Source organism: Melospiza melodia, chromosome 13 (genome assembly GCF_035770615.1).
Source record: "Melospiza melodia melodia isolate bMelMel2 chromosome 13, bMelMel2.pri, whole genome shotgun sequence".
Classification (NCBI taxonomy): domain Eukaryota; kingdom Metazoa; phylum Chordata; class Aves; order Passeriformes; family Passerellidae; genus Melospiza; species Melospiza melodia.
This window is the reverse complement of record NC_086206.1, coordinates 16,712,912-16,725,398: the sequence shown is the minus strand read 5'-3', so window position 1 is coordinate 16,725,398 and position 12,487 is coordinate 16,712,912. Positions and strand designations below refer to the sequence as shown.

General features: G+C 37.0%; 1 protein-coding gene across 1 annotated transcript in view; it reads right to left on the bottom strand.

The window, feature by feature from the left end:
• WWOX (WW domain containing oxidoreductase) overlaps positions 1-12,487 on the bottom strand; it is a 474,120-nt gene that overhangs the window by 459,200 nt on the left and 2,433 nt on the right. The window contains exons 3-4 of the mRNA XM_063168062.1: positions 11,898-11,955; positions 11,204-11,382 (exon numbers count right to left, since the gene is read on the bottom strand). Of these exons, the coding sequence (XP_063024132.1) occupies positions 11,204-11,382; positions 11,898-11,955 (237 nt within the window). The remainder of the gene's footprint in view (positions 1-11,203; positions 11,383-11,897; positions 11,956-12,487) is intronic.

Genomic DNA, 12,487 nt, shown 5'->3' with positions numbered 1-12,487 from the left:
GAACTCAGGACAGGAACCACATCAGGCTCATACATCACAAATGTGCTGCAACGGAGAGCCATGGGGTTGCAGCCAGACCTAGTATCTGCTCCAGCTCACTGCCCAGAAACATCCACCAACCCAACTCTCCACTGTCCTCACACCAGACATGAAGGAAGCTGAGATTTGAGTCCTTTGAGCTGTTTCACCCAGCCCTGACCAGTATCTCAGCTCCCCAAAGGTCCCACAGCAGATCCAAACACGCACTGCTGATCCTTCACAGCGCAGAGGAGCCACTTCCCAACATAACCACTGGAATAACAGCCAAGGGCTCCAGCCTGGAATGAGCCCTGGAGTGGGAATGCAGCACATTAAACCCAGAGCCAAGGTACCTCTCATGCCCCAGAGTAAGATCTTGTGTCAAGGCAATTCCCACTAACCCCTAAAATGCAGGAGACACTGCTCAGACTAACTGTGCTATTCAGCTGAGTTCGAGTGCCTTAAAGCAGCCTGATGGAAACAAAGGGAGACAAAACCAAAACTGAAATTGTATACTAAACTGCAGAGATCATCCCAATCAACATTCCCAAGTCATCTAAATGCAAACAGGTCCTGTAAAACACCTGAATAAAGGAACAGTGGCCAGGGATTAATCTGAAGGGAAGAAAAGGAGAATCAGAGATAAGAAGTGAATTTTCTATCAAATCCCAGCTCTATCTCTCATACCTACTCCTTGCTTTAGATGCACATCAATGACCAAAATCACAGTCAAAAAGAGTTCAGATTTGCATCTTCCATTTCAACCAATCCCAAAGCTCTGTTTAGATAAAATACACTCCTTTAAAAGGGGGCAAAAAAAAAAACCTCTCAGCCTTCACATTCCATCTTCATCTTGCATTTCTTTATCTATTACAGGATCATGCTCCTACCAAATTCCAACAAATTTGTACTGAATATTTTTAAAGTGTATTGTGTAAATCCAGTGTCCATCACATCTGGAACTAGGGATTATTCTGTTTGAAGAAATGACAGTGTGACTTCCTGCAAGCAAAGTAGCCAGTTTTCCTAACACAAGTCAATTACTCTAATTAAAAAAAAAATCCAAATTTAGCATTTGGCTTTATCATTTAATGTTTACAGAGAATTTATTAAAGAGCCTATTTGTCTCTCTATACAATTTTTTTCCATTGTAACAGGCAACATATCATGAAGGCAGACAGGCATCTGAATATGAAGCAACTCAACACACAACTTCACATTTTCTAAACAGAAACAACCTTTCCACCTGAAAGTGTATTTAAATGTATTGTTATCAAGTCAAGTCAAATAGAGTTACACACATTTTAAAAGAAACCTGAAATAGCAAGTTGTCTCAATGAGCAGAACTATTTTAGTGTGACTCATATTCTTTATTTTAGTAAAAACCCTAAATTATTCAGAATTATAAATTCTTATATTCATAAGACAAAAAATATTTTGTTCGACTGTAGTTATGTTAACACACTACTTCTATTTTTACTGCAAAATAAACATTTCTAAATTAAACATTTAAATGAAATCTGGAGCAGCAGAAAACAGAGCTGCCCATAATGTAAGTCAACATCAAACCAGCATCTTGATGAAACCTGGATCAGGTCTGAGCAGTCAAATTTGCTGTGACATTTAGGGCACTCCATGTCTCAGCAGTAATTGCTCCTGAAGGTTTGGCAGCTGTGGATAAGTGACCAGTTCCTTTGTTTATTTGCTTAAATAAAGCCAGTCTATTTAAAAACACCAATATTTGAACACATTATTAAGGAAATAAATAACATTTCTATGCATGCTGTTAATCAGATTAAAAAAAAAAAAGTTCCAAATTCAGAGAAATAGGGTTGACAAACTTCTCTAAAGCTGCTCTTTGCAGCAGCAGCAGCTTTTGGCAACACAAGAGTTTTTCCCACCAAAGCAAAAATGGACAAAAAAAGCCAGAAATTGTCTAGTTTCTTTTTAAGTACACTTCTGTTCCTCTGTTAGCCAACACTGTCATAGGTTTCTGTACTGCTGAGCTGAGCCCTAATTAAACATAATAAAAAAAATTACTTGCATGTTTTGAATCTCCTTTTGGCAAGTACAACAGTGCAATGTTAATAAAAGAAGTAAATTCAATTAAGAGGAATACTTCATCCAAGGCAGAATAATTAAAAGACATACTGTGCTGTCAGCTAAAGTGCTAGATCCTCCTAGCTTTAATCTCAAAGTCATTTCATGAGAAATGTTCACAGTTATGTAAAGATACAGAGAAAGTGCTACAACATAAACTGGACCAATTTTTTTCTTAAAACAAACTTGATATTTATTTATATCAGTTACACAAACAGTGAAAGATTTTAAAATGCACACTAGACATCTTACAGATAAATAATAAAACAAGGTTCTGTCCTAAAAAGCTCACAGTTCAGCTTACAAAAAAAAAGAGGTATCTTAGGGAATCAAACATACAAAGCCAGGTCCTGTCCTAAGGAGTTCACATTTTGTATCAGGGGGAAAGGAACAGACAGAAAATTAAAACAACACTACCTGATTTCTGGCCATACAAGACAATTTGTTTGGTTTGGCAGCAAAGGAAGAGTTTTATAATAAAAGAGTCATTTGAGGATCCTGCAGAAAGACATGAGTACAGCAAAGATGCACTCACTGGTCTCTAGTTCAAACCTGGCAAACCTTTGGGTGTGCTTTAAACTACGAAGGGAAGAGGGAGGTGGGAAGCTGTTATGTAACTCAAATGATCCATCATGTGCTTCCAACACACAAAGTAAGGCAGGAGATGGAGTTCTGAAACAAAAGATGGAGAATAAGAACAGTATTAACAAAAAGTGTCCGTACACAAAAGCAAGGAGAATGGATAACAGGCAAGAATTAGAAGGCAATTACAATGCAAGGCCATGGGCAAAAAAAAAAAAAAAAAAAAATCACAATTGAAGACCTCTTTGCCACACCTTCAAGAAGTGCATGAAGACATGCCATGCATCTTCCCACAGCAAAATTAGATTTTAAATGTCTCCTAAAAAGACACAAATTATCTGCTCACCGCTGGAACACCAGCAGCCCACCCAAGAGCTCAGTGACAACCATCCTCTACAGCAAAGGACCAATAACAATTACACACTCCAGACCAAGTTTTTTCCTCTATTATTCTATTATGAAGCCTCTCTCTGCCTTCCATTCCAGGTACACAACTTTTTGTTTTGCCAGAGATGAGTGTTTAAAGTGCCAGATGCAGAGAGCAGAACCAAGAAGTCTCAGGCTCTATTCCCTGCACCACAGACTCAATTCAGAAACAGACACAGAGAGACACCTTCCCACAGATCACAATCTCCATTCACTCATGATGCCAAAAGTGTGCTGCCAAATAGGTCATCATGTTTTCATGCAGTCCTCTTTGCTTAGCAAGGCACAAAATAATCCAATTTTACCTTCAGATTAAAAATCTTTAAGCAAGAGTAAGTTTGTACCCCTCAGCATCTGCTCACAGCTGGACACAGACCCAAACAAATAAAGCTCTCTTAAAAAAGCTTTTTTAGTTGCTGTATTTTCTACTCTTAATATATCTTAATTACTTTCTGCTGCAGAATCAGATTAGAATGCAGAGAAATATATATTTTATCTTGTGACAGAACAATCCAACTCCCACTTTAAAATGGAACATGGATATAATCTGTAGATGTGAGTAATTTACTGCATCCATACACTGCTCCCTAAGTAAAATAAGGCTAATAACACATTTCTCAAAATCTTCAATAGCACAATCAAGGTCTACAATGTACAAATGTACAGAAGCAGGACATGCTGCTCATGCTTGCCAGGGGCAGGAGAGGAACCCAACCAGAATCTCTGAATTTCCTGAAGCACTGAATACACGTGATAGTGTCTCCTTCAATTTGGTTGTGACACAGGAGAATTAGCAAACCTCCTCACAAACTTTTAAACTGTAATTTTTTTGCTCAAAGGCAGCATTTTGACTAATCACCACAAGTGGAAAATGCCCCAGAAGTTTTATGATTTTGATTTTCATATCTAAAATTAAGGAAATCCAATTAGAGAATGTATTGTGTTAAAGCTGCTTGGATGAAGAATAAATAATGAGGAGCCATCAAATGTACCTTCTGCAAAGATAACAGAACCTGGGAAAAATATGAAAAAAATCTAACCAACCTTAATTGTTTGGAACCTTGAGTGAGAGTGCATGAACAAGATTTCAATAAATACATCCAGAACTGAACTGTGACAGCTCCTTTCTCACACATTATTTCTATCAAGAAAGTACAACAACAATCAGAAAACCTAATTTCACCAGGATCTTTAACACAAAGACGACATGAACTATGAACAGGAACTCAGGAACAGTGACTAAGGTAATTATCATTAATTGAAGGAGAGGAAACAAAGTGTACTAATATGAAACAATTAAGATTTGAAGACAGACTGTAGAGAGTTTTCTAAAGCAACAGATGAAGTACTGAAATCCACACTGTAGAAGTACAGCAAAAAATCAAAACCAGCTGGATATTACAGAACAAAAATACTGAGGTTATGTAGCTAAACATAAAGCTACAGAGATCTCACATATTAAAATGACAAGCCAACAGAATAAATGGAAAAAGGAGAAGAAAAAAATCTCCACAGAAGAAAAATAAAAACAAGAAAGGGCATTAAGAGTGTAATGTGACCTAAAAACTGCAACACCATTAACTAATTTTTAAAAGGAAGACAAAGGTACTTTTGGTTTTGATGGTCTTCCCTTGAGAACTCCTGAAAGAATGTGACACTTGAAAAATTTATTTTCATAAATCACACACTGTCTTTTTTTTAAAAACTATGTATTGTAGACTTTAGGATGAGTGTAAGATCAGCTCCATTCTCACTGTACTATTTTTATTCTCTAATTCAGACAAAATTCTGGCATCACAATTTCTGAAGATCCAACTCCTTTTAATCAGGTCAGGACTTTGATCTCTGTCTTCCCAGGTTTTTACCTGTCTCCTTTCACTTCCTTCTTGGTAGGGATTTACTGTTTCAGACCTGAGTTTCAAGACCTTGTAACACCTTGACACAACCAAGCATGAGAAGCATAAAAAGGACACAGGATACTGAAATCCTTCCTTCTTGTGCACCTACTTGGCATAGATGTAGTCACTAAAAACTTTCTGCTACTAAGACAAAAACATCACATTAATGAACATCTACAGACTATAACTGGAATTGTAAGCATCTAGAAAAGCCCCTACATGTTTCAGATCTTGTCATTAGAAAATAAATGCGTTTAGCAAACTCTTCCCTCTCCAGCATCTAGCACGTATTCCTAAATAATACAAATGTACATGTATGTATTCAAACAATTCTTGAAGCACAATGAGTTTTCAAAACATGAAGACCCAAAATGATGCAAAGATTATTCTCAATGTTGCAGCAAAACAAACTGAATAATGCAAATGGTCTTTTCACCTCTGGACTATGAAGTGCGCATAAAATAATACAAAAAACCTTTGAGAAATTAAATATTTCAAAGGACAGAAAAGCAATCAAGCTGAAGAGTCTTTCTAGCTCTTGCTAAGAACTAAGTATCACCTAGGAAGGCTCCCTGCTCTACAAATATGTTTTGCCTCTGTAAAAGGAATACCTGAAAGTACAACACAGGCCCACAGCTCAATCCCACCCTTTGTGAAAATATTCCCTTACAAGCAGTAATAATTATTGAACCTTTTAGCCCAGATGTAATTTCTTACATGTTACAACAAGTTTCACATGCACTGTGAATTTCAGCCAAGGTTGATGAAGTTCAATAACTTGGCTAACCAACCATGTGTACTACTCATTACACAAGTAATAAATAGATTCATCAAAATGGACATGGAAAAGCAGTATGAACATCTGACACCATTTTCAGCTTACTCAATAAGAAATATAAATTACAGGAAGTCCAAGGGGACCTCTTAATATTTACAGTATGTAGCAAGTAAGCAGTTGGAGCCTTATGTAAAGCAGAGCAATATTAATATTCCACAATATTAAGCCACAGTTAAAACAGAGTGATGGCACTCATGGAAAACTCACTCACTATTACCTGCCATAAATTTTAAGAATACAGTTCTGTAAGTTAAAGAGAACCCTCTTCTATTAACCCAATTTTGAAAATAATAGCTATTAGTGGATTTTTATTTGTTCAAACTAGATCAGTACTAACTCCTGACTGACAGCTACAAACATCCCACAACAGAAGGAGTTAAATAAAAGTTCCACCCCAGAGGCACAATGCCCTCCATAAATTGTGCTTTTCTACATCAGTTACCCCCAATAGTCTACTCCAGTCAAAAATACACTTCCTGCAAGACCCAGGCTCTCCTGGAAAAGCACTGTACTCCCATTCCCTCACAAAACTGGTACAACAAAATTGATGCCTGCTACAAAAGTCTGGATTTGCACAAAGGAAATGTCTGGGAAAAAAAACAGCTGAGTGTAAGTTTAACTAAGAAGTAAACACCAAAATCTCTACACAGGCACCAACATTTTCATGTTAGTGCTACTCATGGGGAGTAAGATAATTCATGATACATGGAGCCTAAAATTCACAAAAAAAATCAAAATATACATCAAGGAACAGCTCCTCCATGCTTTTAAAAGCACAATAAATATGAGAAATTCCAAAACCACACAAGAAATGATAAAGTGAAGCTGAAACTCCAGGCAGTACAGCAAAAGACAATGAACATGTCTAAGACACTCAGACTAACATTAATGAAATCAAGCACTCAGTGATCTGTGAAGGGTCTGTTAATTCCCCCCATATGATCAGAGTTTGACTTAAGTAAAACAGAAAAACTGTTATAATCTATAAAAATTAAATGGCCAGACATTGAAAACAATTTCTTATATCAAAAAGCAGATGTTTCATTGAGATAGATTATAAGCACATTTCCCAACCTTTTGCACCAGTGTGACACAAGTTGCCTACACTGAAGTTCTGTACAAGAAATAAGAGAACCATGGTAACCTCTCACACCAAATGTATATACATACACAAAATTTAACTGGAGCAGGGACTCATGTTTTAAGCACTAATTTAGCATCTAATCCACAGTTTCTCTTCTTCATGGCAGAGAAGTGCCAGAAAAAAAACAAAAGATAATTCCAGTAAAACACTCAACAAGCCACATTGTGGCTGGAGCTTCTGGATTTTTTTGACCCTCTGAAAAAAACCTAAACCAGTTGTTTTGGGCATCCCTTACAAAAGCAAGGCTTCTTTTGACCTTCATCTAGCAGGAAAATCAGAATCCCAGTTTGAGCAAATGCTTGGTTGTGACTGTGTCAATACAGTTTTGTGATAAAATCTTGGAAATGCAATAAGAAACACCCTGCTTTGTGGAATCTGCCTGACGGACAGAACAAACCCATTTTGCCCTTCCATTATATATTATATGTTACATTCTGCAACACCACTTACACTTCACCACTCAGACACACTCCAGTCACTGGGTTAGACCAAGTGCACCTGACACAGAAACCAGATCCCATCACAGTCCCAGGGTCATACATGATCCTTAAAAACAGACAGCAATTTTTATGTAAGTCAGAAAATCGTATTAGCTACACAACTGCCTCTCTCATACTAAAACCAAGTTATTTTTTTAAGAAGGTATCATTTAAGATTGCTTACACATACAGTTGAAAATACCACATCTCTGTGTAAAATTCAACCTAGAGGAACTGCTGACACACTTTTATAAATTCACAATTCTTGCCCTAATAATTAAGAACACAAACAACAAAACTACAGGAGCATTTCCTAAGAACAGCAATAAGCTTTTGTTCAGTATTTTCAAAGAGCAACACAGACCTCTACTGGCAACACTGGGGAGCAGGAATCAGCTCATACCAGCAGCAAGCTGGGGAAGATCTTTCTCTATAAAGTCATGTTGAGACCTTTAAACATAAAAACAACACTCTAAACTGCACACACCTTCAACTCCTCCCAGTGGAATAAATCCTACTGACTCTGCCAGAACCAACTGATAATTTACACTATTCAGGCTCAAATGTACAGAGAATAATAAAATTTTTAAAACAAGGACTGACAGCACAAGACTGAAGTGTTCAGTAAGCCTGTCCTACTTCTTTTTAATACACCAGCTTTACTGGGATCAAAAGTTCTCAACTTTCTAATGCGATATTCAGACTAAAACGTTGATTGAGCTTGAAAAGTAGATGAGAAAATGTTGTAATCTTATTGCAGGGGGTCCATACTGTTGTCTCCTTACCACAAAAGTTTCATACCTTCCTGGTGTTTCTCATGGGCATCTCCTCAGAGCACTGACTCTTCTTCACAAAGCAGCCAACTGACTCCAGTTCCCTTTTTCTCAACCAGCCAATCCATTCTTTTGTAGCACTCTTCTTCTCATTGGTTACACCTGTAGCCTGTTAAAGTCAGGCCTGTTCCTGATCTTTGATAATTGGCCCAGCTGCAACTCCTTAGGGGTAAGATTACCTTCTGCACTACCTTTATTTTCTTATATTCTACCCCCTTACAAGAAAATAAACTCTAAAGAATACTTGGACTGCACTATCAGAAGAAAAAGCTTCAAAAATAAAATATTTCACTAAAAACTCTTGAGCTGCTAGGACTTCTTTGTACTGTAAGAACAGAATCATTTGTTATCTTTTTCCAATCCTTAATCAAAAATTAAGTGTTTATAAATGCAATTCTTTAGTAGTTTTTCCCCCTCACACTTTGCACAGCAATTTTAAGGATTAAGTTAAGAAAGTGGGTGTATAATCTAGGAAATTCTTACAGACCACTTTCCTAATCAGGAATGAAAAGAACCAGCACAGGGCAGACAGTGTCCCTATTCACAGACATGTTAAGTTAATGGCAATGAGGCAACATGTGACACCACTAAAACCCTAAAACTGCTGAAGGCATCCAAAGTACTCCCTCAGAAACTAAACAAGCATCTCTGTTTTTCACAAGTTGAGGAGATTTTTCAACTCTAAGGGAAAAAAGTGCTCCTGACAAGCAAGACAGAAGTCCCTATATTAGATTCACAAATAAAGTGAATTAAGATATCATTCCATCTTTGCTGATCTGTTTTTAACATTGCTATCTTAAAGCAGAGTATATGGATGAATAAAAACATCACTTATGTGTTCATCCATCTTTCAAGGGATTCTCAGCATTTCCCAAATCTTATCTTGAGCATCCAGCAATGCAGTAATTGAAAATGCATTTTTCTGACTGCAGTCTACCAAGTTACAGCTTGATCTTTGTTCTTCCCATCCCAAAATGAAACATTTCTCAACAAATGGACAGACACCATAGCTAATTATTTTCAAATATACCACTGAAACTCATCTGGACAACTATCAAAGGGTTCAGTTATATTTTTCCTTGCATTATTGAGTACAAATGCTCAACAAGTGATACACTATTTTTATATCTCTTTCTACTTCATGGACAACATTTCCCTCAAATTATTTATGCTTACCTTTAAAAGAAAACATTTTGCTGTTCTGAAATCACAGGAATTGTTTGCTCCTCAAAATACTCAGGGAGGAAACTATTACCTCCAACAAACACGGAAAATTAAAAAGGAGTATCTACAACACCAAGTGGCGCACAGCACTGAAATCCTAAACTAACTGCCAAATAAGCTCCAAAACTGGTAAGAGTCCCCTTGAACCAGCTAATGAATCCATGGTCTATAGCAGCTGGTAGGAAACATCAGACACTGCACAGGACTAAAGCAGCACTAAATGCAATGTGTGATAAGCAAGAGTTTTGAGTTATAGAGGCCCTAACACCATCTGGATCACAAATTTGCTACCTTCATACCTATGGACTCTATGTCAAAGCAAAAAATATTTCAAGCAAGGAAATGATTGATTACTTGTGACCAATCCAGATTATAAACTAAGGGAGAAAGATTGAAAAAAAAATTGACAAAACCATTGTGTATCTTGGATTAATCTTTTGCCATATTTGAAACACTTCCCACTGATTCAGCAAGGCTGAATGGCAGCTCTGCTCCTGCTGAAGGCAAATCCCTTGGAGTCCAGGTAACTCTTGAAATGTTCAGACACTGCACAGTTGCATAAAGAGCAAATTGTACTGTTGGGTGTAATGTAGAGAAATGCTGCAGCAAGAATTTGGAACACAAACCTCACTAGAAAGCCCAAATTCATTGAGACAGGTAAGTACAACACTTGCTGCCCAACAGCAGTGCCAATCTGTAGCAGCACATCAGGCAGGGACAGCAGGATGTCACTGCAAGGCACAGTGAAGCTCTAAATTCTTCATGTGACTCCTGTGCAGTAACACTCCCTTAAATAAATAAGAAATAAAACCCAATAAAACTCAGATTGGTAAGTCCTGCTATTAACCCATTTTCCAGAAAGTCTTCAAGGCTTTCCAATGTCCTCAAAAATGCATTTAAGTCAAAATTCTGAACTAAACTAAAAACCACCAACTAGTTTGTATAAGGACTACTTCAATAATTATGTAATCCCATCATAAAGAAAAATGCAAAAAACAAAAGGCAACAAAAGATCAACAGTTACCTGAATCTCTCCTTCACCCACTATAGAAGCAGTAATATTTAACAGATATCTAAAAAAGCTAGTTCTGAAAGGACTGATGAACCTGTGATAACTAACAGGGATTACTAAAGGTCAAAAATTGTATTTCTTTGAACTAAAGGAACATCAAGTAAAACATCCTGACACAAGTTCATCATCAAATTCACTTGAAACTACCTTCAGAGATAAAAATTCCACAGCTTCTTGGGAAAATCTTACCTGAATTTATTTGCTAGCATAAGGAAGTCTTTCTGAATCCTTTACCTGAGCTGCCCTGCAGCCATACAAAACTCAGTCCTTGTCCTAGCCACAAGATCATCAAAATAAAATTCCCTTCTCTTTCACAGCCATCCTTTATATATTTGCATAATGTTTAATGCTTCCATGAATATTTTTCTGGACAAAACATCAATTGTTTCAGCACTTGATATCTTTCCTGTAGTTCTCCTATAAGCTCATAATTCTCCACAGATTTTTAAAAAACATCTAACTAGTGGTTTTAGATGAAAAAAGTGCAAATCAAGTTTGAAAACCAAAAATACAGAGGTATTTAAACAAGCAAGTAGGCAGTAAGACAAAGTTTGCCATATTTTACCTTCTGTGCCATGTTTTAACTTACCTATTCCTGAATTGGCTCCTGTGATTATTGCCACTTTGCCACTCAAGTCACGGCCCTGCAGAATTTCCATTGCAGTGCTGTTCCCATCATATTTTTGTCTAGTAGTGGGTTTTACTGGGTTATCTTCTACTGTAAAAGCCAGTCTTGGGTCAAGGTAGGTAGTCCTTTTGTTTATGTGGCTGCAAAAGAACACAAAAACTCAACTGTTTGAACCCTTCTGTTCTCTACATTTAGATTTTAGATGTATTTCAACCACTGCTGTGTGCAATTCCACTGGATTCTTTACATTCCCAAAGAATCTTTTTTTTTTCCAGTTTGGTTGAAATTATCCCAATTATTTTTTTTTAATCAAACTTTTTTCCAGTTGTGACAGTATCTATTAATAATTTTATTTACATATTTCACAAGCCATCCTGAACTTCATGTGAACCCCTGATACGAAAGGCAGAATTTTGTCAGGGGAAAAAAGAAAAAAATCTTTACATTAGGGAAGATCATGTTATCTTTTATAGCAAGTCTGTAAAAGGATGCCACACTTGCAGACACTGCAATATCTGCATTTGGATTCTGAAGCTGCATTTATTAATCTTTTTGTCTTTCCAGCTGATATTGTCACAGTCTCATAACTCAGGAGGCTACTCAGCATGTAACCCAGCTGTCCTCCTTCTACACACTCCACAATTTCAGTACTTACTCTACAAAATAGACTTGTCCATTTTCATCAGTCTCCTGCTCCCATCCATATGGCAGATCTAGGAAGCACATAAAGCATTAACTTTATTCTCAGGCATTAGAATACTCTTCAGTTTGAAGTTTAAGTGATTTCTCAGAGTGATGAGACAATTCTGCATTGTTTTCTGGAGGTGGTGCAGCTACCTGCTGCCCTTGAGTACAGACCTTGACAGAAGGATTGCTTCCCTAATCACACACAATTGCTCTCTCATGGAAGCACAATACACAGAAGATCTGATACAAGTGCAATGGCTGGCACATTAAATATAAAGACAGTCTAAAAAAATCTTTATAAAGATAATTTCATGTTATAGCACCAAAAAAAAAACCAAACCAGCAAAATGCAACCATGTTTCCAACAGGAAAGCCACAAAACTGCCAAGTGATCACTCTGCACAGACACAATCACAGAGGTAAAACCCCACTGAAATCAGCCGTATTCTGCAAGCTCAGAATCAGTGACAACTAGGAAATCAAAATTACATCAGTCAGAGTTTGTAGAGGAACCAGGTGTTTGTAAGATAATGTCAGTCCATTAGAAAAGTTTAATAC